The sequence below is a fragment of the Rhea pennata genome, chromosome 2, assembly GCF_028389875.1.
Source record: "Rhea pennata isolate bPtePen1 chromosome 2, bPtePen1.pri, whole genome shotgun sequence".
NCBI lineage: Eukaryota > Metazoa > Chordata > Aves > Rheiformes > Rheidae > Rhea > Rhea pennata.
Window position 1 is genome coordinate 67813759 of NC_084664.1, and position 27804 is coordinate 67841562.

General features: G+C 39.5%; 1 protein-coding gene across 1 annotated transcript in view; it reads right to left on the reverse strand.

Annotated features, from left to right (window-relative positions):
- Positions 1-11309: 11309 nt before the first annotated feature.
- MOCOS (molybdenum cofactor sulfurase) overlaps positions 11310-27804 on the reverse strand; it is a 214358-nt gene continuing 197863 nt past the window's right edge. The window contains exons 11-15 of the mRNA XM_062567949.1: positions 26537-26661; positions 25801-25906; positions 22435-22561; positions 19975-20079; positions 11310-13038 (exon numbers count right to left, since the gene is read on the reverse strand). Coding sequence (XP_062423933.1) covers positions 12892-13038; positions 19975-20079; positions 22435-22561; positions 25801-25906; positions 26537-26661 — 610 coding nt within the window. The 3' untranslated portion in view covers positions 11310-12891. The remainder of the gene's footprint in view (positions 13039-19974; positions 20080-22434; positions 22562-25800; positions 25907-26536; positions 26662-27804) is intronic.

A 27804-nucleotide genomic window follows, 5' to 3' on the forward strand; every position in this document is an offset into this window, starting at 1 on the left:
AAAGGAAAGTGTACTTTTAGAGAACAGTTTGTGCTAGGTTGGGTCCCTGAGGACACTAACAGGCCTGAGTGGCTCTAAAAAGCCTCAGCAGGACCCTCTATGAGCTGGGCTTGCCCCCCCCCCCCATCCTGCCCTGCCCTGCCCTGCCCTGCCCTGCCCTGTGCATCAGCGGCCATGGCCTGGCATCATCTCCTGGGTGGACCCCTTGACACTGCCATAGCTGCACTGGGGTCACTGCAGCTCCCCCTTGCCCCCCACGGGGCAGCCCTGCTCCCGTTGCACCCTGGCACACTAAACTGAAAAACAGAAGACAGGTGGACCTACTGCTTCAAAGCCTGAATCATGCTATGACGAGGGATCCTTTCCGATCTCTTCATCAGTCAGGCAAGCATGTGTCAGGAGTTACGTGGTTCTCCTTGGCACTGACCTAGGACTGAGGGATTGATTTGATAAGATCTCAAGCACTCTTCTACTTCCATTTTGCTATAATTCTCTAATATATTGGGCTCAGATTCATCCTGAAATCAACTACATTTCATTGCAAATAATGGATTCTTGGGAGCCTTCCAAGTCATCTGCTGGAGGAGCCCAGATTTGTGCAGCTCTTCTATAGTTCAGCTAGCTAATATGCATGTAAGAATATCACAGTAAAGGGAAGAAAAACTCATGAATGCCTGAAATGTTGACTGACTCCTTATCCTCTATCTGGTTGTAAAACACTTGGCTGCAAGAATATCCTATCCTATTTTCAAATTCACACACTTCAGCTGCTATGCCAGGAACATTATCCTATCCCTTGTAATACTGGAAAAAAAAATGGAAATGATTTCCAGCTTTGCAGTTTCAGCAAAGATGTTTGGCTATACAGCTTCTTTCAGATAAAACCGTCTTATTGATTCTGAGTCTTCCATCACCTTGAAATTCATGTAGGTTATTTATATCTAAGCACAAAGATTTCAGAGCTAGGACTCACTACTCCCACGATAATTTGTCATGGGGACAAATAAGTATGCCAGGTGCAAAAAAGAGAAAATTAGTCTGCTCAACTGTTTAACCCTTATTTTGTTCCCAGGATTACCTGAAAACTTCTTCGATCTATTCTGCCTGATTCCCACTTTTTGCATTATGTTTGCTAAAGGGATAAACACAAAGATACAGTTGTCAACTACTGTCAACTTCATTTTACCTGCTGGCTAATGAAAAAAGCTGACTAAGTCCTTTTGGATGGAGTTACTTTACTAAATCAGGAAATAGTGGGCTGCACTGTTTTTTGGTTTTTTAACTGTTCCATTACAGAATCACAGAATGGCTGAGGTTGGAAGGGACCTCTGGAGATCATCTAGTCCAACCTCCCTGCTCAAGCAGGGTCACCCAGAGCATGTTGCACAGGATCGCGTCCAGGTGGGTTTTGAAGATCTCCAGAGAAGGAGACTCCTCAACATCTCTGGGCAACCTGGTCCAGTACTCTGTCACTCTCACAGGGAAGAAATTCCTCCTCCTATTCAGGCAGAACTTCCTGTGTTTCAGTTTGTGCCCATTCCCACTTGTCCTGTCACATGGCACTCCTGAAAAGAGTTTGTCCCCATCCCCTTGACACCCTCCCTTCAGGTACTTATTCACATTGATAAGATCCCCCCTCAGTCTTCTCTTCTCCAGGCTGAAGAGGCCCAGCTCTCGCAGCCGTTCCTCAGAGGGCAGATGCTCCAGCCCTCTGATCATCTTTGTAGCCCTGTGCTGGTCTCTCTCCAGCAGCTCCATGTACTGGGGAGACCAGAACTGGACACAGCACTCCGAGTGAGGCCTCCCCAGGGCTCAGGAGAGGGGCAGGGTCACCTCCCTCCACCTGCTGGCAACACTCTTCCTAAGGCACCCCAGGAGACCATTGGCCTTCTTGGCCACAAGGACACATTGCTGGCTCTTGGTCAATTTGTCATCCACCAGCACTCTCAGGTTCTTCTCTGCAGAGCTGCTTTCCAGCAGGTCGGTCCCCAGCCTGTACTGGTGCCTAGGGTTATTCCTCCCTAGGTGCAGGACCCTGCGCTTGCCCTTGTTGAACCTCATGAGGTTCCTCTCCTCCCAGCTCTCTGGTCTGCACAGGTCTCTCTGAATGGCAGCACAGCCCTCAGGTGTGTCAGCCACTCCTCCCAGCTTGGTGTCATCAGCAAACTTGCTGAGGAGGCACTCTGTCCCCTCATCCAGGTCATTGATGAATATGCTGAACAAGACTTGCTCCAGTACTGAGCCCTAGGGAACTCCACTAGCCACAGGCCTCCAGTTAGACTCCTCACCACTGATGATGACCCTCTGAGCTCTGCCTTTCAGCCAGTTCTCAATCCACCTCACTGTCCACTCGTCTAACCCACACTTCCTGACCTTATCTAGGATGATGTTATGGGAGACAGTGCCAAAAGCCTTCCACTGCTCTCCCCTCATCTACCCAGCCAGTCATCCCATCACAGAAGGCTATCAGATTGGTTAAGTAGGATTTCCCCTGGGTGTGGGTTCCCACGCTGACTCCTCCTGATCACCTTCTTTTCCTCTATATGCTTGGAGATGACATACAGAATGAGCTCTTCCATCACCTTTATGGAGGTGAGGCTGACTGGTCTGTAGTTTCCTGGGTCATCCTTCTAGCCCTTTCTGAAGACTGGAGCAACATTGGCTTTCTTCCAGTCCTCAGGCACCCTTCTAGTTCTCCAGGACCTTTCAAGATGATGGAGAGTGGCCTAGCAACAAAAACCACCAGCTCCCTCAGTACCCGTGGGTGCATCCCATCAGGGCCCATGAATTTGTGGACGTCAAGTGTGGTTAGAAGATCTCTAACCCTATCCTCCTCAACCAAAGGAAGTCTTCCTTTCTTCGGACTTTCTCTTTTGTCTCCAGGCTCTGGGATTCTTGAGGGCTGCCTTTAGCAGTAAAGACTGAAACAAAGAAGGCATTCAGTAACTCTGCCTTCTCTGTATCCTTCAGCACTAGGGCTCCCACCCCACTCAGCAGCGGGCACAGATTTTCCCCAGTCTTCCTCTTGCTACTGATGTATTTGAAGAAGCTCTTCTTGTTGTCCTTGGCATCCCTTGCCAGATTTAATTCTAAATGGGCTTTAGCCTTCCTCATCGCATCTCTGCATACTCTGACAACATTCTTAAAATCCTCCCAAGCAGCCTGTCCCCTCTTCCACATTCTTTGGACTTTCTTCTTCTCTTTGAGTTTGGCCACGAGCTCCTTTCTCATCCATGCTGGTCTCCTACCCCCTTTGCTGGACTTCCTTCTCCTTGGGATGCACCACTCTTGAGCTTGGAGGAAGTGATACTTGAATACTATTCAGCTCTCCTGGACCCCCCTTAACCCATGGGATTCCTCCAAGAAGGTCCCTGAAGAGGCCAAAGTCCACTCTCCTGAAGTCCAGGGTTGCAATCCAACCTGTTATCCCAATGGAGAATGCTTGAGTCAACTAATAGCCTTTTGAATATGGTGAAGATTCACCTAGACCTTCCTGAGGGAAGCAAACATGATTAACTCCAACCTTTGGAAGGACAGGAAAGGAGTTTACCCAACAGAGATCAGATTAATTCTATTACTGACTTCATTAGGCCCAAGATTTCAACCAGATTCCATCTTTACAAATAATGTATTTAACAAAACAAAACCAGAAAAACAGACTTAGCCTGGACAGGGTCAAAAAGGGAAACTGACAGCAAGTCAGTTGTAACAGGCTGCTATCCTCAATTCAGTGTAACATTTTATTTAAAACAAAGTAACTTCTAGGCTGGTTTTCAAGGAGGTTAAGTGGACATATCATAGAGATGGATCCATTCTTACAGTAAAACAGCCTTGTGATCCAGCTTGCTAGAGAAAGGGTACCTGCAGGAAATGTTCAGCCCTTCTCACTCACTCTCCACAAAGAATAATGGAGAACACTATTCAGTTATGTTGTTCAGGAGATAATTTTGTTGGGTACTCTCGTTTAGACCTTCCAGTATTCAGCAAATGAAATCTGAATTCACTCATCGTTCTTTCACTGAAAAGGAAGGTTTGAGGACTGGAGCACATGACACATGAGGAGAGACTGAGGGAGCCAGGTTTGTTCAGCTTAGAGAAGAGAAAGCTGATGGGGAATGTAGGTAAGACTGAGTCAGAGTCTTCTCAAAGGCACATAGTGAAAGGGTAAGAGGTAACAATCACAAGTCAAATTTCTGAGAGGATATAAGGAAAAATTTCTTCACTGTGAGGGTGGTCAAACACTGCTACAGGTTGTCCAGAGAGGCTGTGGAACTGCCATCCTTGGAGATCCTCAAAACTCAACAGGAGACAGCCTTGAGCAAACCTGAGGCCTGTACTAGCACACTGACCTAGGCGATCTTCAGAGGTCTTTTCAAACCTAAATTACTCTCTGATACTGACAATCTGATAACCAAGAAATTCACTAACCAGTAACTCATGAACATTAATATCACTGAAAAGTTCAAGTTCAACATGAATGGATTCATTCAAAGCCTATCATACTCATTTTTAAATCATATTAATTTGTTATTTCATTACAATGTAATTTCTGGCTGATGTCCTGAGAAAGCTACACATTTATAACCGAAAGGGAATCCCAGAGAAGTCTCCACGAGTGTAGTAGGACCGTACCTGTCTTCAATTTTATTTTTAGAGGGGAAAAAGAAGTAACTGAAAATTGGAGGGGAGATTTCACTCTTTAAGGCAGAACTTCCCATTTCCCAAGTGTGTTCATCAATTTGTAGCCCCATTTGCAGCTGTACATCTGGGCTCACAGCTAATAATCTAAGACTTATTGCTCTAAGGGCACCAGAGAGTTACAAATTCTTGTTCTACTGATGACCTCTTAAGAAAGTTCATCTCCCCCACCATTCATGATAACACATTATCTTTCTGACAGCTGCAGTTATTACTTCCAGAGGAAAATCCAGATTAAGAAAGGCTGAGTGTATATCAAAATAATGACTCAAGAGGTCAAAAATCATGGTATTTCTCAAACAGTAAGTCTTGCTACAACTGAAAAGCTTTGCAGCTTTTCTTTGCAAGATTAAAAGCCAGAAGTTTCCTCTTTCCAAGGAAAATTTTTCCCTCTTTTGGGCTCTCCCCCTCTCAATCTTGCATCCAGATATTTTTAGTCCACGATTTTAAGATCTAGCTTGTGATGTAACTATTTTAATTAGCAACTTGATGACCGTGTCCATATCCAAAACGAGTGTCTTCCTTAACGATTAGCTGACAATAACTAATATGAGTTCAGAGACTTTAAGTTAGTGCACTGCAATAACAAAAATCAGTAGGATGAAGTGTGAAATGGAGCTTCATAAGCCTAGAAATTGCTTTATTTATATTAAAGCATTTTATAAAGGCTTACACTGTTTTCCTTAGTTTCGTTATTCACTTCTTTTAACATTCTTTCAAAGCCAATTTTGATGCTCTTTGTCTATCAAGAATGCTGTAGATAGCAAAAAAGTTCCATTATTTCACTGTGTTCTGGTACTTGCTATCTGATATTGCTTTGCCTCTCAATCCCTACCTGTTCCCTGTGGCATAAAGCTCATCATCAGAGACTTCAGAAAAATAACAAGACACATATAAGAACACTTTCTAATATGGGCAGTTTCTGAGAGATATGTGTGCATATGCTAAGGGAACTGTTTTCCTGCAAGCATTCCTCTCCATTGACAACATGACTGACTGTATACAACCCCTCTAACTGCTGAATCACTCTTAATTTTCTTCTCTTTGACAAATGTCATGGTCGTTTTTCCAAATGACTGCATGTGTAATATCACTATACGGCTAACTGCCAGACTTGTAGTCTTTCAGCTCAGAAATGCTGCATATTGGTTTGGCCTTTTCAAATCTAAATTCCTCTTACAAAATGGGAATTTTAAAAAATATTTTGCCCATCAGTATTGTGGGGTTGGTGACAGGAAGAAAGTAGAAGAAATACAACAGAGGATAGAAAGGCCTTCCCAAATCAAATGTTCTTATTTGAATCAGAGTATTTTTTTAATACACTACTGATAAATATGCCAATTACAATACCCAGTGATCACATTTAAATCATGTTTGCTTTCTTAAAGACATGATTGCTGGCTTGTATTATTTCTCCACTTCAAATAAAGGAATCCACTTGCATTTTTCTTCACATTTCAGGCAAGTCTGCGATATACACAACTCTCAATCTTGTTCAACTAATTTAACCAATTGTTTCAGGTTATCTGCTCAATGAAATGTCAGAGTCTCTGTTCCTCAACACATTCTTCACTTTACACATAAATAGTTTCAAATTACCATGCAGTACCAGTGGGAAAGGCATATGAGATTGAACGAATACCAAATGAATTCATCATGCCAGTACAAAACAACAGCAAATAGCATGAGAACTTGGCGAAACATTTCCCAAATATAAAACCACACACAACTAACTAAACATGCCCTAAGCTTAGCAAGTCAAATTAGCAGTGTCTATTGGCTTTTAATCGTGTCCTGGCTGGCAGCTTCTTGCCTCTTTGTGCGTGCCCCGGGGTCCCACCAGCATATCTAACCCCTAATTTGGGGAGGCAGGATGCAGCATGGCATGCCGTGCAAGAGAGCTCGCCAGCCTATGCCTTGTGTCATATCAGTGCAATTAGAGCAAACAATTCCTAATCCAAACCCTAAAGTGGGAGGTCCCTGGTTTTTCTAGAAAAGCCAAGCTCCTATCTATTGTAGCCAACCTATCTATTGTAAATTGCTCTTTAGTTTCGGAAGGAAGAGAGAGGGTAGAGAGAGTAGAACCTTATTCTGCACTTGCATAGCTCTGAGGGCTCGCTCTGTTTGCAGAAACAGCAGCCACTTGGTTGTCAGCGTCCCCGCTGCCCATCTCATACAGAAGATGGGGCACCACATCCTGTGCTCCTCAGAAAAACTATGCATGCTCCTTTCTGAGGTGATTTGCCGAGACTAAAAATAAAATGGTTAAGACAATTTAGATTGAAACTCTCCCAAACTATGAGTGTTAGCAAGCTGTGCCCTCCTCCTCTAGCGTAGGTCTTTTTCCTAATTCACTAGACAGTTGTGGTGAATTACCGAGAAACACTGTAGCTTTTTAAAAGTGCTCACTGACAGATAAACCACCTCAGACAAGAACCTTTTCTTTTCAAGTGTTACAAATCACTGCATGGAGCTCCAAGTATTAAGCCAAACACATGAATTGTGCATTCTCGTTTCTTAAAACAGAAGAAAGAAAAACCTGTGACACAAAGCAAATTCAATTTCATTTCAGCATTGAAGGGTTTGCTAAATCAAACATTTTGAATATGGCACTAAATACAATGATTCTGAGAATAAGCCACATTCCAAAGACTTTAGCTAAATCTGTGAAATAACAAATTCCTAGTACACATCCCACTGGGAATTACATCCATTAAGGCAACCATGGGCACCTTGGGAAAAGCTGTCTTTTCCAGAACAGCCTGACTCTTCTTCATTTATAGAAACGAACACAGGGGTTCAGCAGTGCAAGGCCTTCTATTCTAGTATTTCTTTTTGTTTGTAGTTTTGCTTCGGGAAAATATAACTCACAAACTTTCAACAGCTTTATCTAATCCATCCGTTACAAGTACCAGAAAACAACAGACTTGACATTAGGTCGTAGCTAGCTTTTCAAACACAGTCTTATGAAAAACACAGCCCTATGAGAAACTAAAAGCTGATTTCACTTCTGGATTGAGGTACCAACTCTGCATTACAAACCCCAGACAAAGTACTTCAATCTTGATGGGACACTTACCTCTGAAAAACAGCAAAAAACAGGAGACAGGCTCCAAGATGAAATATACTGGTTATCTGGAATAAGCAGATGTTGACATCCAGGAAGATTTGCACTGTGCCGACAAGTTTGGGTTCTAAATCTGGAATAGACTGGCTCATAGCAGAAACTAGGATTAACATAAAAATGCACCTAATTATAGGCTATGCACGTGCCATGCAAGGCAAGTGGCTGATTGAGAACAATGTCATTTCACATTTGCCATGCTGCTGCACTAAGATCATTCCAGCAACCACCATCAACATTTTCAGCAGACTACAAAGTACTTAGCCAACATTAAGTCAAATGAGACACATCAATTACTAAGTAACTGCAAATGTGGCACAAACCTCTTCTTCTGGGTCTTCTAAATGATCTTCAAGGATGCACTGTGTCTATTCTCCCTAAGCTCCCTCCCGTCCCTGCAGAGAATCCACAATCCCAAGTGAGCCACTGACCCTTTAGGCAGAGCACCTGCATACTTCTTCTTCCACCAAAAGGGACGTAACAGACATTATGTGGAGTGAGAAGCAAAGTAAACTAGTCAACATGAAATGGGTGGAGGAGGGATGTGTATCACTACATTTCTAAAAATGTGACTGTAGGAGGTTCTGCTCTTCTTTCTCTCCCCTGTTGTCTTTTTCTTTTCACTCTGGCTTCGAGGCTGCTGTGCTTGTGCAGAATGTCAGAAACGTGGGTTCATTTTCTTTTTCTAAGCAGATTCAAATGCACATTTCCTCTAATGGCTTATTCCAAAACACAGCTAGGGTGCTCTCAACTATTCTTGTTGGAGAAGTTCCACTTTGCTTAGTGTACTGAAGCACCGAGGGCCTGAGGAAGGAAACAAGCCTCTGTAATCCCCTGGCTCCCACATTCAATGCACAAGACGAGTGCGCTGAGCTCTCATCCCTTCTCCAAGACCATGTCTGTATTTTGTCTAAGCGACTGCTTCATGATAGCTGTATAGATAATCACAGGAAAAGGGAGGTACCCACATGTTTCACCTCCACAGGATTGATCTACCTACTAGGTAATAACGTAATTTTCTTTTCCCATCCCCAGTGAATCCAAAAGGCAGCCTGAATGAGCAGCTCACAGAGCCATGCTTGGACACTGTCTCACTGTGTCTATGTCTCTCTCTGGCCCAATGAATCACAGAAAAGCACGAGAAGGGAGTGACAAGCCTTCATCTATGATTCCCATACACACCCAGTACTCCTAAGCTCCCAGTCTCACCTATTGTCTGGTGGTTTAAGCAGCGAGGTAGATGGGGTTGAATCCCTCCAGGCAAATGAGGGAAATGAACCTACTTTTCTCTGACACCCTTGGTGAGGGCTCCAACCACTAACTGTGTGGGGTAGCAGAGATGGGCCCAACATGACTACCTCTGGACATATTTTAAAGGAAACCAGTGGTTATGAGCTGACTGGCATGCTGACTAGATGGAGGCTGTCAGTGCAGTGGCTGGAAGAACACCTCACCTGTGAACCTCGACAGTGATGAGACATCCAGGCAGTACTGAGCCGCATACTCGCCACCTGAGTCCGCCAATGCCCAGAAACAGAACTTTAAGGCAGCTCATGAATTCAAGGGTCAAGAAAATAAACACCACCAGTAGACACGTCAAGCACAATATAAATTTTATTGGTCTCATTCCTAAGAGAAGTAAAAACTAGACTGAAGAAAAAATGCAGAGCATAATCTTAATAGTTTATGAACAGCAATCAAGTTCCTTATACAGTCCTTCCTATGAATTTTGACTGAAGGGTGACCTACTATTTTGCCATATTTAGAAGGATGCCATTGAAAGTAAATAAAACAAACTATGTCTGAAATATATTAGTCATATTAGAGAACACAGAGTTCTGAGGCTTCTCCTGAAAATGCTGATTTCTGCCTTTTGGCTATTATTAGAGCTTGTAATAATCATCACTTTTGCCTTGAGATTTGAGAAGGAGTTAAGTCCCATAGAAAATGGAATGTGCCTGAATAATTTATTGTAAGGAAATATAAACTTCGTTTTCAAATATCTAGAGGACTTTCTATGTATAGTATTGTGGAAATACTGTATTAAGTACTTTTCTTACCCATAGAAGGTAAACATATATATATCTGCCATTAATCCAAAGATTTAATTTTGCAGCAACAGAAAAGAGTTTGCATTCTTTTTAGAAAAAAGACAGAGACTGTCTTTTTTCTATATACTCTAAACATAGAGAATTGACTCACTTAAAGAACATTTAATCTCTCTAGGTAATATATACAGTGTCTTGAAGTGTTTATGCTCTTTTCATTCCTCCAATACCTGGGTTTGTATTATGCTAAGCTTCTCCTTTGGATTTTTTCACATTATGGAAGTGATGATCTTTCTGCAAAACCACATCATTTAAAAGTTAGTCTTCTTCCTGCAAGGTTTTCCACAGAGCATTGGTACTCCGAAGAATTTGTTGTTACCGATGGGAAGACAACATCTCAGTACTAGTGAGGACACTCCATGTACTAGAAAGGAAATACTGTCTTTTGTTGAGATGAAAGATTCTTTATGTCTTTTCCATCAATTTGAAGCATTGTGACACTTCATATCACTGTAATGCAAGAATGTTCCTTCTGGGAAATGCACAGAATATACTAATGAAAATATTCATGCATCAAGAGATTCTTTCCCTCTGTAAAATGACAAAATTATTCATGTCCTAATATTACTAGGCCACAGGAGAGAGAAAGAGTAATTGCCTGTAAGTAGCAGGTCAAAATGACCAAGCATGACATTTTTAAAGTTCAAATCCTCTCATCCTTAGTGATCGCACATTGCATTAAGGCTACTCAAAAACAGTATTTGTCAAGTCCCTGTGTACCAAAGAGACTTATTTTGTACTATAACAAGTGAAACAAAGCTTGCTGAGGTTTGATCTCAATTTCCTCTTCTAACTCCTGTGCCATTTTAAACAAATGACATACTGGTGAGGTGAAGAGGACAGAATAAAGTACCAGAGATCACCTGAAGGTCAGCATACAGCAGGTTTCTTCAAATTGGATGTGCCAGAGCTACGCTAGCTTTCTATCCAAAAAAACCAGTATCCTGCATACCAGAAAGGCAAAGACCGAAACAGTTAAGAGATTTAGATACCAGGAAACTGCTTTTCAAGGTTGCAAAAAGCCTGCTTATTATAACATCAGATAATTGACTATTAGACAGATAAAACCCATGGTTTTCAAAGCAAACATCAAGGAGCAGCACTTGGGTTCAGAAACTGAATAAACAGCTCTTAAAACTGATTCTCAGTTTACATACACATAAAACATGTCTCTCTTTCTCTCTTTCTACATGTTTTATGGCACATGGTAAGAAACAGATAATGTCTCTCCTCATTTCCATTACAAAGCTCTGTTGAGAGACTCCTAGTCTGTTGCAGCTGAAGTGAAAAACCAGTTCAAAAAAACCCCAAAAAACAAAAAAAAACAAAAAACAAAAAAAAACAAAAAAAAAAAAAAAAAAAAAGGAGAGAAAAGGAGAGAGAAAAGAAAAAAGAAAAGAATATTTTCTGAAATCTGATTCACATGCCGGGTGATGCACTTTCCCATTGCACATTACTCTGCGGCAATCGCTTTCTTTTCAGAATGACTGCCTGTTCGTCTTCAGGGTTCTACTCAAAATTCAAACAACTTGAAGACTGCTTCAGCCAGAAGCACTTTCACACAATTTGAGCCAAAATTGCCCCAAGGAAGACTTAAATCATGCTGGATGAGAGTTCTGACAGTGCTTTTAATGGGCCAAAATTTCACTTGCCAAGTGGCAGGAGAGCAACCAGCTAGATCAACAGGAGGACTTCCTGAAAGCACAGAACTGCCTTGGACCTGGCTGGATAAATGTTGGGGGTCAGAAAACACCTGGCCTCAGTGTGTTCAGTCTTGCATTACACTGACTTTCCATATGTTTTTTGCTGTGGGGTGGTTTCATTTATTTATTTATTTTCTGGAGAACTGATTTTCCAGGCTAAGTCTTGGACTTCAGACATTTGCTCTCAGATATCAGAAAGCATGGGTCTTGTTTAGGGGAGAAGAGAAATCAAAGGCCTTGTAAAAATGAAAATATCAAATGCTCAAAAACTATCAAGAAGAGCAGGGAAAAAAAAATAAAAAAGAGCGCATTTTGACCTGTTTGAGGGGGAGAAGTATCTGAACTTCTAGAGTCGAGGGGCTGTCTCAGTATTTTGGCCACTAGAGACTACTGAGGATAAACAAAGTTTTTACTGAAATGAGGTTGTATTAGTTCATAAATTACTAACTAGGAAAAAATTGCATTAATATCTACAAATAACCAAGTAAACAAGTCTGTGATTTGTTTTAAACAACCAACCCAAAACAGATGGGAATGTGGGAAACGGTATAAAAGCAGCAGCAGAGGAAGAAAAAAAAGGCCAGAACAAATGGACAAAATTACTTTACAGACAATGTGTTTTGCAAATGGCATATTGATTCTTCATTGATCTTTGCACCTTTTTGGCATCCTCACACACACCCCTTCCTAGGAAGGCGATACTGATTTCCCATTACCAGTTCTCTCTTTTCCTGTGCTTTCAGATTGTCTCTACTCCACCTTCAATTTAATTTTTGAAACACTGAAAGAACTGCTAGCCTCATGTCCTCATGTCATCCATCCTCCTTCTCCCACCCACACTGTTTCTAAAGCAAGTCCTGCATCCTCTCTCCCTTAAGTGTTTTTAACAAAACAATCTTAGTAGTGTATTGTTTTGTTTACTTTCCATCATTGAGATGTGGGTTTCTGATATCAGTGCTGGGCTTGATTTGGGAGACATCCACCCTCCAGTAAAACTTGATCAAACCTGTTGCATCCTAAAGCAATTGAGCAAAAAAGAGTTATGGTTGCTCTAACTTAATCATAAGAACAAACATGTAGACAAGGTGTAATTATCAAGGGTACTGGCATCTGGTATCATTTACAACAAACAGAAAATTAAAAGACTCAAGCCAGAAGTAAATCAGTGGAAGATTTTTCTTTCTTTCTTTTTTTTTTAATAACTGACTACTTATTTTTTCCCTAGTATTGCACGTAAGGCTCATCTCTGCTAGATAATCTATCCTGAACATTTTTCTTCACTGGATGGTGGGGGTTGAATTTCAGGATTCTCCTTCAACACTGGAAGTACGTGAGATCCGACAGATAAAATATCTGGAAAGGATGAGCACAAGGGCTGGTTCATCAGGTATATACCAAAGTTTGTCTGAAAAAAGCAAAATATTCACTGAGATGCAACTCATGCTAAAGTAATTAGATCTACAGAGGATCTCACAACCCAGATATGTTCAGAAAAAACAATATTGCTCTAAGGAAAAGGATATATGCTCAGTCTCCATGTAATTAAGAACACTTTAACTGATTAGTGCTAATAGACTGGTAAACAAGAGCCAATCCCATGCTATTCAAGAAGAATACCTTCAGAAACAGTTTTCACAAATAAAGGCTAGGCAGTGTGAGAAAGCATGTATGTTCAGATAGCGAGGAAAAGTCTTGCATCTCTAGCATAAATTATTCACTTCGTTAATAGAACTTTGCGTTGTCTAGCCTTTGTGAATTTTTAAAGATTTTTTTTCCCTTCATGTGATCTTAATTTTAAAGAACATGAGACACTCCATTTACAGCTGTGAACAGTTGGGTGGTATGTGGAAATGTCGTATTAGGAGACTGAGAACATATTTCACCCATGAGATTTTGTTTTTTCAACAGAGGGAAACTTCAGGAAGGTGGAGGAAGAAACAGCCCTGCAATCGCAGGATAGTATTTCCCCAACAATTAGAAAGCAGTTAATTAAAGAAATATGTCAAATAAGAAATAAAGGAATGCTTAACGCTATGTAGGTAATTCATTGTAGACTTCAGAACATCTTGTTTCTCAAATTGAGGAACTTGGAACCCAATGCTAATTTTCTCATCAATTTTTAAAGGTTTCAGTAAAAAAGTATTTGTTTTTGGCAGACCATATCCGAAGTGTTTGGTTACCAGTCACTCCAAGCGTAAAATAAATAAAAAAGCAAATGAAACTGATATGGTATGTCTATAAAAATCTCACTTTTAAACAAAACTCTATTCTCTTTCTCTATTTCCTGATGATATTTACTACTGTTGTTCAGACAGATGTTCTTGAAATAGAGGAGACTGCCACTACAGAAGGTTTAGAAAAATATACTAAAGGGAGCTGCAGTAAATAATAATAGCCCCCCTCCACCATTTACTAGCTGAATTTAAGGGAATATATCCGATAGTCTTAATATGAAGGTAGTACGTTTCTTTCATTCTTGCATTAATGAAATAAAAATACAGTAATGTGGTAACATAGAACATCTTTAAGTCTTTGATGGAATAGCAAGACTGAAGGCTGAGATCTACTCTCAAGCAAGAGAGACGCTGTAGAGCAGGGATCTAACAATACATTGCCCCAGCATGACTTGGGATTCTGTTCTCTTTCACTTGTAATCCTGAACACTAAAAAAAGCCAGCTCCCAAGTAGAGGTTTCTTTGCTATTTCAGCTATTTATTCATCTCACTGGCATTTCACATATATTGGGCACGTTTTGGCCTTCATCAAGCCTATCTTATTAATGACACTTTTTGGATATCTGTGATCACAATGGTGTCAACACTGGTAGACATAAGGTAGATTTTTATGGTCAATGTCCTGGTATTTAATGCTAAAGGAATGACTCCAGGATAGCACAATCCAAAATCACTAGCACAGTGACTTTGTTGGATCAACCATGATTGCAAAATGGAAAAGTTAGTAACTACTTCATTTTAAAGTATATATTATTATTATCTTGATTTTATTTTTCCTATATTTGGTGACAAACTGTGGTTTCTTTCTTTGTAGAAATGATGTGGTTATCAGCCTTGTAGTTAACGTCCTGGATTTACTTCCCATACTCTAACGCATAGATGACACTTGCCTTAATTCTATTGCTTTAAAAAATGAGGCAATTCAAAACTAACTACTGTAAAATGAATAAAATATTAGTCCATGTTATGCCATACTTCACACAGGAAGGAAATTTATTTTATAACTCATCAGTGGAAATGAACTTTTTTTATATGTGAAAAATTTTTATATATATTTGTTAGTCCATTGAGAGCTTGATTTATTTTAAAACAAGGTTAAAACAAATCTGTGCACACTGTTCACAGTGAACAATTTAATTTATTTGCTTTCTGTTGGTCTGGATAATTTAAACAGGTTTTGATTTTTAAAATATTTTAAATCATTCAAAGTTATTTAAGAAAAGGCATATGGGAATATATCTTATCTGAGCAGTCCTCAAATACTGTTTTAATACTTGCCATCAATATTTTCCTACTTTGACTGTGTATCTAAAGTCTCATAATATTATTTGGTGCTCTGAGACTGGATGACGCCTAAGGAATTTTCAAAGTGATGGTATACATACAGAAGTATTAATACCTATTTGGATGAGTCTTTTCCTGTAAGAACATTCTAATTTCTAACATCTTTCTTTTTGTGAATGTTCTTAGGATCAAACTTCCACTCATGAATAGAAGTGGATTTAAGTAAATTTCCTTTTTTTTTTTTTTTTTAATAATTACAAATACTGGCTCAGCAAATATAGATAATTACAAGAAAAGCAAAAGTTGTCCATTCCACCATGCCAATTCTGTTTCAAGAGAAAGAAAAAAAGTAGAAATTGGCCCTTCTCACATTTCACTGATAAAAAAAGATGCTTTTCAGCCACAAAGCCTGTAAAGTTATTACAATGAACTGCATAATCTCTCTCTGCTGTTACTATCCTTTTCTGACTTCAAGAGCATTTTATTCTGCATACAACCTCCTCAGAACAAATCAGGAAGTGAGCAGAGGGAGCAGGACTGTGACTTCTGTGGCTTTATCCCCTCAGTCTTCGTATCGCTTCGAAACTTCACAGGCACAAACCCAGAAAGCTTTTTGATTGTAAAAACACAAAAAGTAATTCCTGACATAACTAAGTAAAATAAACTTATTCTTGCCCAACAATGAATCACAGAATAGTCATCATGCTCACTTAAAGGAGGAGCTGTAATATGCCATCACTCTTGTATGTTGTTTCAAGCACATTTACTGAATCAATACTAATATATGACACTTGGATATCCACTGACAGGTAAGTTTCTTGGGTACAATATATCTTTTTGCAAGATAGAAACCTGAGGTGTTACATCTGACAAAGGCTGAGATGAGATGCCTTTGAGACAGACCTGCTGAACAACCTGTTAATTGCAATTGGTATGGCAAATGGCTTGCTAGAATGTGTTTGAATGATTGTGCATGCTAAAACTTACCTTTGACTAATGGGTTCTGGATTTTGCTTCTGGATGCAGCTTGCAGCTGCCTTCTATCAACAGATGAATTGGCCTGTTCTCGTCTGCTTGTTTTATTCATATAGTAATATACCCTCCCTGCCATACAAATGTTTTGGGAGATGCAGTTATTAAAGCTGAAAGATTTTTTTTTTTTTATGTAAGGATTTTCTATTAGCTCTGGATTGACCAGAACCTATTTACAAAGTGTTAAAAAATAGGAAAGTTAAAGCATTCATTTTTCACACGCTGATTTTTCATATCGAAAAGAAAGGAAACTTCTAACTTGCTGTCATAGAAAATATCTTGTTTTGTTGAAAACAGCTGAACAGAAAGGTGTTTTGTAAAGAACTGATTTTCCTTTCCCATCTACCTTGAACAAATGTATTTCCCAATTCAGTCACAAAGCATGTGATTTTATGTTATTCATAGAGCTCTATTAATTACATCAATCACTGCATGCAAGTGTTTCAGATTACTGGATGAAAAGCACTGCATAGTGTAAAACCTTGCATTACTACGAAAATGATGATGATAATGAATCAGATAAAAGAATTAATTTGCTATCCTTAATGTTTTGGTAAGCAGTCCAAAAGCATGGTATCTAATTCTGTAGGAAGAGGAGCTCTCCCAAGGTACAATGAGACCCATAAAGGAGGACCAACAGCTCTCAGGAAAAAATATAAGCCCTTTAGTGCATGAGGGCATATGCAGACATAGTGGATTTCCCTTAATGTAGTGCAATCCATGCATTTATACTGGGGCAGGCTACTAATGCAATTGCCTTTGCCATCACGATAGGAAGTCTCAGCTCATACAGGGCTTCAAATATACCTACAGCATTCCTGGAAATACGGTTATACTGCATTTGCAAAGCACAGAAGATGGGCAAAAATTCAGTGTTCTGCGCAAGTGTGTTTTGCATCAGATGGTGACGCAGGTGAATCATTGTGTGGGAAGATTTATGTTATTTGCTTAATGTAGTTACCTAGTCTTTCCTAGTCCACTGCAGTAACACAGAGAGCTCTGTCACAGAAGGAGAGCTCATTTTTCCTTCTCAGTCAAAAATTACAGAAGGAATTCTTAATGAGTGCTTCTTCTGAAAAATTCAAAGCAGGTGGTAAACAGTTTTCATAAAATATAGTTGGCTGGCTTCATTATCTTGCTTTACATTTATCCGGAAACATGCAAATTGCTTGTGTGACTAATTACAGTAGCTGGTTCTGACTTTCAGCAGCGATCCATGTATGCAAGGTCTCAGTCTTTCCACTTGGAACACCAGGTTCTCACAGCCTCCAAGGAATGCAGGAAAATATAATTTCAGAAATGAGTATCAAGCCACATTTTATACACCTTATGTTATCTAGCTCAGTACTGAAGTTCACTGGCAGTGCTTTGCTTTGGGCTACCATTTGATCAAGTTTGATACATTCCTCTTGATTGGTAGTCTTCTTGGAAAAAACAAACAAAATAGTAAATATTGACATCCATCTGTCATATTAAGCATTCAAGATTTGCTATCCAATCACATGTACAGTGTCTTTAAAGGTCTGGAAATCAAGCAACTACAGTAGCCTTTCAAAAGTATCAGTTCCCCTTGTACCTGGAAATTAGCTTAAACCTTGTTTGCTGAATTTGTTTGTTGGTTGTTATAACTGCCTTATTGATACCTGTGAATAAACATTGCTGAATTTCTTCACTGAATCAGTACCTCATAAAAAATAAAATGATGTCTAGTAGGTGACTTTTCAGCAGAAAAGCACATGCTACAGGCGTGAGTTGCCAAAGGACAAGCTCTGCAACTGAGCAGAGCCACATGAACTCAATGTTGTTTCTCTCTCCCACTATGAATTGTGAAAGGTTGGGATCGGTGTCCTCTGCCAGGCCTGCTTAACACACTGAAGACACCATAGTCCTCAGATGCTACTCACTGATAACCAGTTGGAGACCATCAACCTAGAGATGACTCGCAGAAAGGCTGGGCGATGAGGTCTTCTTAGGTTCAGGCAAAGTCAATTTGAACTCTCTTTTTTGGCCATCAGGCTAACGCAGAGCACTCGGCCTTGTAGAGAACAGAGCATGGTCACAAGATCTCTTCTGCCAGCAGTGCTGAGAGGGGAGTAATCTTTAGCTGAAGGTTGGGAAAAATCACAAAGTTGAAGGTCCAGTTCTCAGCAGCACAAACATGGTTGCACAGCCAAGGGAAAAAGAGCACTCCCCTACTCCGAATAGCAGCACTGTACTCTGCAGCGCCCTGCCTTGCCACACGTCTTATATCTGATGCCAGGTTCTCAAGAGGCTGAATTGCTCTCTTTGCCTTAATTCTGTGTGAATGAGTTGGTTCTAGGAGTGTTTGTACCAAGAAAATTTCTGCATTCCAGAGTTAATCAGAATCAAAGAAAAGCTCATCTCTGCTGCGGAAAACATGCAGAAGATGTCTTGACTCTCCTGAAAATCTGTATCCCAAGAAAGGTTTCATTGCCACTTGAGAAGGTCCCTGAATATAGACTGCTTGCCCTCTACAGAGGCTTATAAATCCAATATATCCAATGTGGGTAGAGAGAAAGCCCTCCACACACTGCACAGCATTTGGCAGCAGGGCAGCATCCCTGCCCAGAGTGCCAGAAAGCACTGCGAAGTGACCCGATGTGCCAATTGTGGCCCAGCATTATCTTAACAGTGCTCTTGTCCTCCGGATACTCAGGGTAGCCTGGAGCTCCTCTCACAAAGGCACATGGGCCGCAAACCTCTGCACGCCAGAGCCTATACGGCAACTCTGGATCACCTCAGGTCAGCAAGAAGCTGTGCCTAGACAGCTGACCCCTGCCTGCTGGCCTCTCGTAGTTGTCCTACTCTGTACCAGGCAACTGGCTCTGAATCGGAGCTGGCAGAGCCATTCACCAAGGATAACATGCACTGAAAATGTAGCTCTTTGTTTGCTTAATGAGTCACTGAGACTAATCACTTTTTTAAACAAAGAATGCATTATTTGTAACTTGTCTGTGCATTGTTTGGGTGAAAAATATCAACCTGCTTGTTATTGCTTTGCCTCTGTGTTGTGCCTAATCTTGGGTGTTATTTGGCTGCCAACCTACAAGTGAGGCTTCCAAGCTCTGACTGGAGAACTAAGTTTTACAACAGAAGCTTAATGAGCAGTAAACAATGAACTTAGAATAAGGATTTTCAACTGAATAAATACTTATAAGAAGATTTGTAAAGCTCTTGGGATGCTGAAGTGTCTAACCATCATCTGAACACTCTCAGTTCCAAGAAATAATGCAACCTTAAGAAGCAGAATGACTCCTAACAAACATCTGTATTTCAAACATATTTCCCAGTCAGTACTTTTCCTAATGGATTAGTTTCCTCTTTGACTATATTCATATCAGCTCCATGTTTCCTGCTGAGTAGTTTCTCAAGAGACCAAAACTTTCAGTAAAGTTTAATCAAGCTAACTATGCAGTTAACTACAAGCTAACTATAGTTGCAAACACTTTCTGATTTTCTGCAGATATCTCTCTGTGAATGACATCAGCACATCAGCCTGCGTTTTTCAAGACCAAGAGGTACACCTTGTAAAGTAGTAGGTACCGAATAAAAGCAAACATAATGAAAAAAAAAAAAAAGTGTTGAGCATCATATAGAAAGAAATTGTATCATATCTGGGTTGTAAGTGTATCCTCTTTTAACTGAAAGAACAAATGGCAATGATTACCACAACAACTTAATAGTGAATATTTTATCAACAGATATTTCCACAAGTGTGCAGTGAAGTCACTATATCTTTCCATAAAACTGCTCTGGAGTACCGTACTGACCTTTCTACCTCTGGCCGCAGACAGAGACTGCAGAAATTCTTTGTTTCGTTCTCCAGACTGCTGGTCAATGCAGATTATTTGACATCTGCTACATGGACCCACAACCTGAAATTTCAGTTAAAGAAAATTTACAAGTATATATCAGAACAGGACAATACAGAATAGTACAAGCTTCTGACTGCCATAATATTTGAAAAACATATCCTTCAAGTACTTTTTCAGTGTTACTTAATGCTTTAATTATGTAAGAGGACATACCTGTTGACCTAATGTAGGTAATGTTTTCAAAGGTTCCACCTGGGAAGTTCTCACTGAGTTTTTAATTCTTCCTTTTTTTCCCTTTCCTTTCCCTGAAAATCTTCCCACAAATAGAATCTGAGAAATAATAAACATTTACGTATCTATATTTGCTGCTGGCTTTACTTCATCTACTGACTGGCAGGGACACTTGCCCAAAGGAGAACTAGATGGAAAATTAAGCCAGGACTTCAGGAGGATTCTCTTGGAGTTAAACTAACAGAGTTTGGTTTACACTGCTTCAGTGCAGTTGAAATATACATAACATCCCACATTCTTGCTTATTTTCATGGCACTTCAAAAATGATCAGAATATAAAATCTGAATTTTTACAACTTTATAAGGTCAGAAGGAATAATGTTATCTTCTAGCCTATGTGCAATACAGAGCATGGTTCCCTAAAATTAATTCTTGCTTGAATTAGGGTGGTTTTTTAGGAATAAGAATTGCAATGAGTTTTTTTCTTACCTTTTACAGTATTAAAAGGAAGAAGGAAGACACATTCCCATTTCACTTAATACTGCATTCCTAACTTTTACAAAGCTCTACATTATCAAAACTAACTGTTTTTACAGTATCTCAGCTTACACGTTCTACTTTTGTAAAAATTTGTCATAAAATTCAAGGGGGAAAATAATTAAAACTTACACTGCAAATATTTTTATACGCAGACCTGAAGTGCCATTTCAGTTCTTTAAGGTACATTTAGAACTGCATATAAACTCTTCAGTGTAATCATCAAAACCACACAATTGGTTCTGCTTTTTCAGAAGATGATTTCCCAAAGCTTTAATATTTTATTAAAAGAACACAAGGTAGAGAAGGCAAAAATTTTCCCTGCTTTGCTTTGCCACAGTTCAACAGCTTCTTCTACCATTTTACTAGCATCAAGTACCACTAACATCATTTGTACTGTTACCATATCAGTATCAGAATAAGGACCTAGCAGAGCCTTGAAAAGACAAATCAAATTGCATAAGCTTTTCTGTTTTAGATTTGCATTCCTCAAATATTTCAAGGCCAGCAGCAGGAATGCGGTTTTATACTGTACTTTTACGGTACCTTCCACAAGAGGTGCCTGAGCTGAGTTCCCTAGTGTGACTCCAGCCTTCAAGAAGCTATATATCAAGGACATTATCCTTTGTGTTCCTCACCTCCTCCCTAAAGACATTTCTCCTCAATTCTCTGTCTCATAATACAGTTTATTTATCAAAGTACATGTAAAAAAAACAAAGGACAAGTCATATTTTCTATCCTTACTGAAAAAAATAGCCTTGATATTTCTTATAGTATGCTGACCTGAAAGAAGTGAGAAGGATTTCTACCACAGCTTCTTGATCTGACCTTAGCACTTGTGTTATTCATACTTTTACTATTATCCCTAAGCAAACAATGAATAAGTTACTTCTACATCCCAGGCAATGCACTTTCAAGTACATATTTCACATCAAAGGACCAGGGAAACCAGCTATAACATGTAATACACACGTGCATCACTTCCTTAGGTTTCATGCACAGCTTCTTCATGGACAATTTTGTGAAGGTTTTCCTCAAAAGAATTACTTTGTCGACAAAGGCTAACTCTATAAACATTTTGCTGAGAGCATAAAGCAGATTATAGTGTTTGAAATGATATGCAGCATAACATACAAATGAGCTCTATGAAGCTAGACCAAGGCTAGGTTGACCTAGAAACACATCTGGGATGGAGATTAAGAGAAAATGCATGTAACAGAGGGCAATATACAGTGTTGATTCACTTGTATTCATTTCCCAGCTCCTGGCAACCTGAGCAGCAATCTGAGATTGCATTTGGACTACTGTGCTTAGCAGAACTGGTATTTTCTCATGACTTATGCTGACTAAATGTTTGCTACAAACTCTGGCCCAAAACAACGATGATTCTACCCCTATCTCAATGACACTGGGAAATGCTATCAATTGTGAAATTTTTAAAAAAATAAAAGGTGGGGGAGGAGAATGCCAAAATCTCTCAATTACATTAAAGCCTGTTTGGTCACAATACTTTCTTTAAAAACATTTCATAAATTTAACCTTCATAACTGTGCCGTCTATGTAATAGATAAAGCCTTGCAAAACTGTTTTGTTTCCAGGGGTCAGAATGCTTTGTGATAGAAAAGGACAAGGAAGATGAGACCTTACCTGAAAGCGCAGAGAACCTATTGAAATCTCAGCCCATTCTTCTTCTTCAAAGGATTCTGGAGCACTGATGACAAGGTTAGCACGAAAGCGTCGGATTAGTTCCTCTATTTCCAACGGTTCTTCCAGTCTGTGTCACAGATTTCACAAAAAAAAAAGACGATAAGCTTTATTAACTAGTTTTCCAGTAAATATTTGTGCTGTTAGAATATAGTGGCTGATACGATTCAGCAAATACTTCTCCAGAATACCGGGGACCAAATTTTTATACAAAAGCTATGAAAAAGGCACAAGATATCTGAATATAGCTCGTAATACTGTAGGTAGCTTCTTCAGAGACATAACCTAGGACTGTAAAGTAGATATGAAAGCATATGGAGTTGTAATTATAAACAATGAGAAAATTTCCCTATTAGCTATCATATGTAAGGCTACTGGTAACAAACAGAAAACAAATCAAAACACATTCTGTACTTGCTGCAGTAGCAAAATGGACAACTGCAGATACTGAAGGTGAAAAAGGCCAGTAAAGACATTTTGTAAGAGAATGTATTCCTCTTATTATTATTTGCCCTTGGTATGAAGGAGATTGCATCAAATGACAGGTGTTTTGAAAAAATTTAATCTCTGTGTGGAGACATCTACATCTCCTTACAAGCACTTGAACTGCCAGGGTGTAGATTTGTGTGAGTACTGAGAACATAGATGAGGGAGCTGGAAAGGCAGACTGCATACAAATATCAGAAAGTTAGTTGAACCTTTGAATTGTTATTCTTTACTCTTCTTCTAAGGGACAATCTTTACCAGTATCACAAAAAGGACAGCCCTAAAATTTGCAAAGGAGATTCTCTCAGCATCTTTGTTAGTGAGGAAGAACATTTCATTTTGCATTTTATATTGGCTAACATGGACATGAGTAACTTTCAAGGTTCCTTCAGTTGCAGTTTAACAACTTTTATGGATGACACTACAGCAGAGAAAGAAACTCAGCTATATAGTGAAAAGAAAAGTTTCCATTCCAGGAAATATATATATATATTTTCATAAAGTAAGGACAAACAGTTTAAAATTGTTTGTGTTTTAATTAAAATGAGGGAAAGCATGCAAAATCAAAGCACAAGGAAACCTGTCCACATCAAGCAGTCTTGGCAGAAGAGATCTGTTATGTGAAGAGCTTTGTTTTGTTTAAAACAGTCTGCAGGATCTTTAGAAGACAAATGTGCACAGGGATAAACTGTGTGTGCAGATTTTCAAGCAAACCATGCAACTCTGGTTCCATCAAAGCCTTCGCTGATGACAGGAGCCTGGGGGTAGAAAGTGGAGCAGGAAGCTCCAGTGATACAAGTTTTCCCTAGAGATGCCACAGGCAATCCCATGACTGAGAAAAAATTTCTAATCATTGTAGGAGATGGGAGCCAACAGGAGAAGCTGGCTATACCAATTCTCATAAAAATGGGAGAAAAATAGCACAGTTTTAGTCATAACCAAGTTCAGTTATGCTGCTTTGCATCCTAGTTTTGCTGTGGACCATGTTGAGTCCTGACAGAACAGGTTTTGGTGCTGGGGAGAGAGCTTTGAATGCATTTTGTGATAGAAGAGTGCCTGCCACCACTGCCAGTACTAATGGGAACATCAAAAGCCCCAGTAACATCAGAACTGTGCTGGCAGTGTCCCGAATCAGCTGTTAAAAGCTGTTAAAAAAAAAAAAAAAAAAAAAAAAAAAAAAAAAAAACCTCCCAGGAATTGCATTCCTTGCCATTGCTCCTGCAGGACAGCACTGCCCACGCTCCTACTCTCTCTGCCTTCAATCTGCTCAAGCAATTTTGTAATACTGCAGAAGGATGTTGTATATTTACGCTGGATTCATTTTCTCCAGCATCCTGAGAAAGCTCTGTATTGCGAAGTAGGGGAGAGTCTTCCAACCTGTGCTGCAGAGTGGGAAGCAAGATGCTTCTCAGGCATCCTGGTAGCTGCAGTCATGTCTGGAATTTCCCTTGGGAGAAAGGAGATTACTAGCCTAGATGTATCCGAGGTGAACACTGGAAGAGCTGAGCAGCACAAGCGGGGATCATCTGCCTTTGTGTGTTTTCCCAAGTTCCCTGTCCTCTTCCATCTTCATTTGTTGTTCCCTCTGGTACATTTTTTTTTCTTTGCATTATCCCCTCAAATTCCATGTCTGAGAAGCTTCCCCACTGGGTCTCGCCACAGGAAAGCCTAGTCTGAGGAAGGGACACCTGCAACATTGTTCTCTCAAGGAGATGTAAACCAGCCTGTCAAGCCTCAAAAGAAAGCACTGTCACCAAGAAAGGTGCTGAAAACAGCTGAGAGGTGGGCTGATTTAAACCTTTTTCATCCAGGCATTTTTCTCTGGGTGGCACTGCCATGATATGTTGCAGCTGCCCGACTGTCTCCTGCTAAAGAAAGAAAACCCTCAGGCAGTGAAAGCTCTGATGCTCCGTAGTGATGCTTCATGCATTAGTGGTTTTAAAACTTGAACATCCTCCTACAGCTATATGCATATATTCCTCCTCAAAACAGCAATTTCAATGCAGAGGGAATGCCTCAAGGGTGACCAAGAAGATAACAAGAAGAGGTAGGATAGTTTGGTGAGACCAGAAAAGGGGGGATGACATCAGATCAGAGACATGCACAGGGGCTCACTGGGGTGAGCAGAGCTATGAAGGAGGCCTTAAGGAAGGATTTGCTATGGAATTTGAGTGAAGGAAGCTGGCCTCAGCTATATGCAAGAAGCAACAACTCTCCATGGTCAGTTTACGAAAATATGGTCAGTACTAGGTTCCGCATCTTTGAATTCAATGTTTTCTTTGCAGCCTGTCTTCCACTTTTGTACAAATACTGTCACATTCTATACAGAATCAACCAAAAAAAGAAAATAAACAGCAACAAAATAAATATAATTCTGAAAATAGTTTTAAAATGTATCTGCTGTGAATGCTTACCCTACATCTTAAGCTTTCTCACAGGACAGGAATCTTTCAGTAATTACTAAGATGTTATATTTTCATCTAATAGATGATTTATGCTGAGGAAACGTAATTATCCCTGTTCCTTTTATAAACAGAAGTTGGCTTACTCCTAACAGTCTCCTACCAATGGATCATTTGACAAGAATTACATTGATGTCTTCCTAAAGATGACTGCCACACAGGTTATGTTCAAGCACTTACCCTAAATTTTCAGAAGTAATATAGGCATAAGTAATTACAGCAGTTTGGTACCTATGTATTTGTTGCAGAGTGAAAAGTAAGTATCTTTAAACTTTGAAATAAAACAATTATATTGGTATTTTATGACAGGATTCTGGAACCCAAGACTGCTGAGAGACATTTGAAGACAGCAGGATCTTACCTTGCAGAAATATGGTCCTTCAAGTGCAAAATGCTTGCTACATTTATCAGGAGGTATTGTGCTTCATTCACAAGAGAGAGCGAGAGACTTGTAGCAGATGCCAGGCCTAAAAAAAATCAATCCACCATTATAAAAGTGATGGTTAAAAATGAGGAAGATAACAGTAGCAATTTCACCCCATCTTTCCTATGACCTCTTACTCATTTTCATTATAAAAGCTATTCGTTGGGCTCTAGATGCAAAGGAAAGATTCCAAGAATCCTCTCAAACTTGTAAATCATAATGACGCAATACATTTAGAAACTGTGATAGAGATGAGATTTTACCAATTTTGTAAAATAATTTACAAGAGCAATATCTATGGACTTTTCATTCTCTTTCAATTTGTTCCCTTCTATAATGAATTTCAGTATAAGAATAAATCCACTGTTAATGGATTTTTCATGATCATTTTTCAAAATGATCATTGAATTTCCAGTCAGTACCACGGTAGTGATAATAAAAAAAGCCCAGATTGGTGTATCTATATATTTTTGCCAAGTCTAACAAATGGAAGGGCAGCATAAGAACAGTTTGGGTATCTTTTGAATGTACCCATTGAAGCCTACTAGATCAGTATTACATGTCTCTTTCACCCTTTATCACTGAATTTTGCACTCAGAATGAAGTCCAAGAGCCAACGTGGTATTTTGTATTCAGTGAGGAATCACATACATTTTTAAGAACGCCAACATACCTTTTGTATTTTTCTGATGCCCATTGTTTTTTATGTCCAAACTTTGCCTTATCAAGCGACATGAACGACCAAGAAATGTAGATAACCAGCCAGCAATTTGCTCCCCGCAGTCATATGTTTTTACCCTACCACAAGAAAGGAGGGAATTAACAAAATTTGATTGCCAAAACATTAATCAGCAAAACTGAAGGCAAGTAATGAAGATGTTTATTCTGCTTCTTTCAATATGAAATATAGAATGCCTAGCATGTGATGAGTGACAAAACAGAGATGCGAAGTTGTGCAAAATTTTATTTCCCGGATGTCCTCAACTTTAGAGTACTTTTGGTCTTGAATTTAATAATTATGGGATTGAGTTTAACTTTATACATAAAATTATTAGGGAATAATGAATTATTCATCTATAATGCTTAAGACTGACTGCAATGTATAGTAATTGGTAATTCATATTATGGTATTACAATACAGTTATTCTTTGGTCTGTGTTTTTTAGAAAGATAAAGAGAAATAATCTGAGTTGAATTTATGACTTCCCCACTGTCCCACACTGCATATAATTTGTAATGAACCCATCAGGTACAATGATGTTCATTCCCTAATCTAATTCATGTTAGTACAAGCATTCCCCATTAACTCTGAAGACCCACCATGTTAGCTCTGCTAACAGAGCACAAGCAGTAGTTTTTCCTTATCTAAGCATGGTTTCCTTTACTAGCAATTTGTCTTCTAGTAGATTATGCAAGGCCAGCAATAGCTCTTTCTCCTTTACCTGGATGTAATCCCTCCTAGAAAGATCTTCAGACGACCTCGCAGTTCAGGAAGGCTATGGATCAGGTTATGGGAAATCATCGTATTTCCCATTAGATCCTCAGCCCACAATCATCGTAACTTCCATAGTCTAAAAATTAGACATTTAGTCCAAGCTAGTTTTCTGGGTTCTCCTCACAAATAATGGAAAAAGGTAAGTACTTCCCATCAGTATTAGACCTTAGGATGGGATGTCTCTCACTCAGGAAGTGTTTAACTCTCTATTGACTACTAAAGGAGACTTGACTAACATCTGCTTTGTGAAACAAGGAAACAGTTCCTCACAGCAAGGAACAGAGCCCTAACATGATGAGAGGAAGCTGCTAGGCTTTACAAAATGTTCTGTAGATTTAACTGAGTTACACAGGTGGAAAGTCAGACAAAGTGAAATCAAAGGGATTTTCTAATCCTGATGTGGGTAAGATCCTTCTTCAGCTGCTGTTCTGAATTCTGACTGTGGT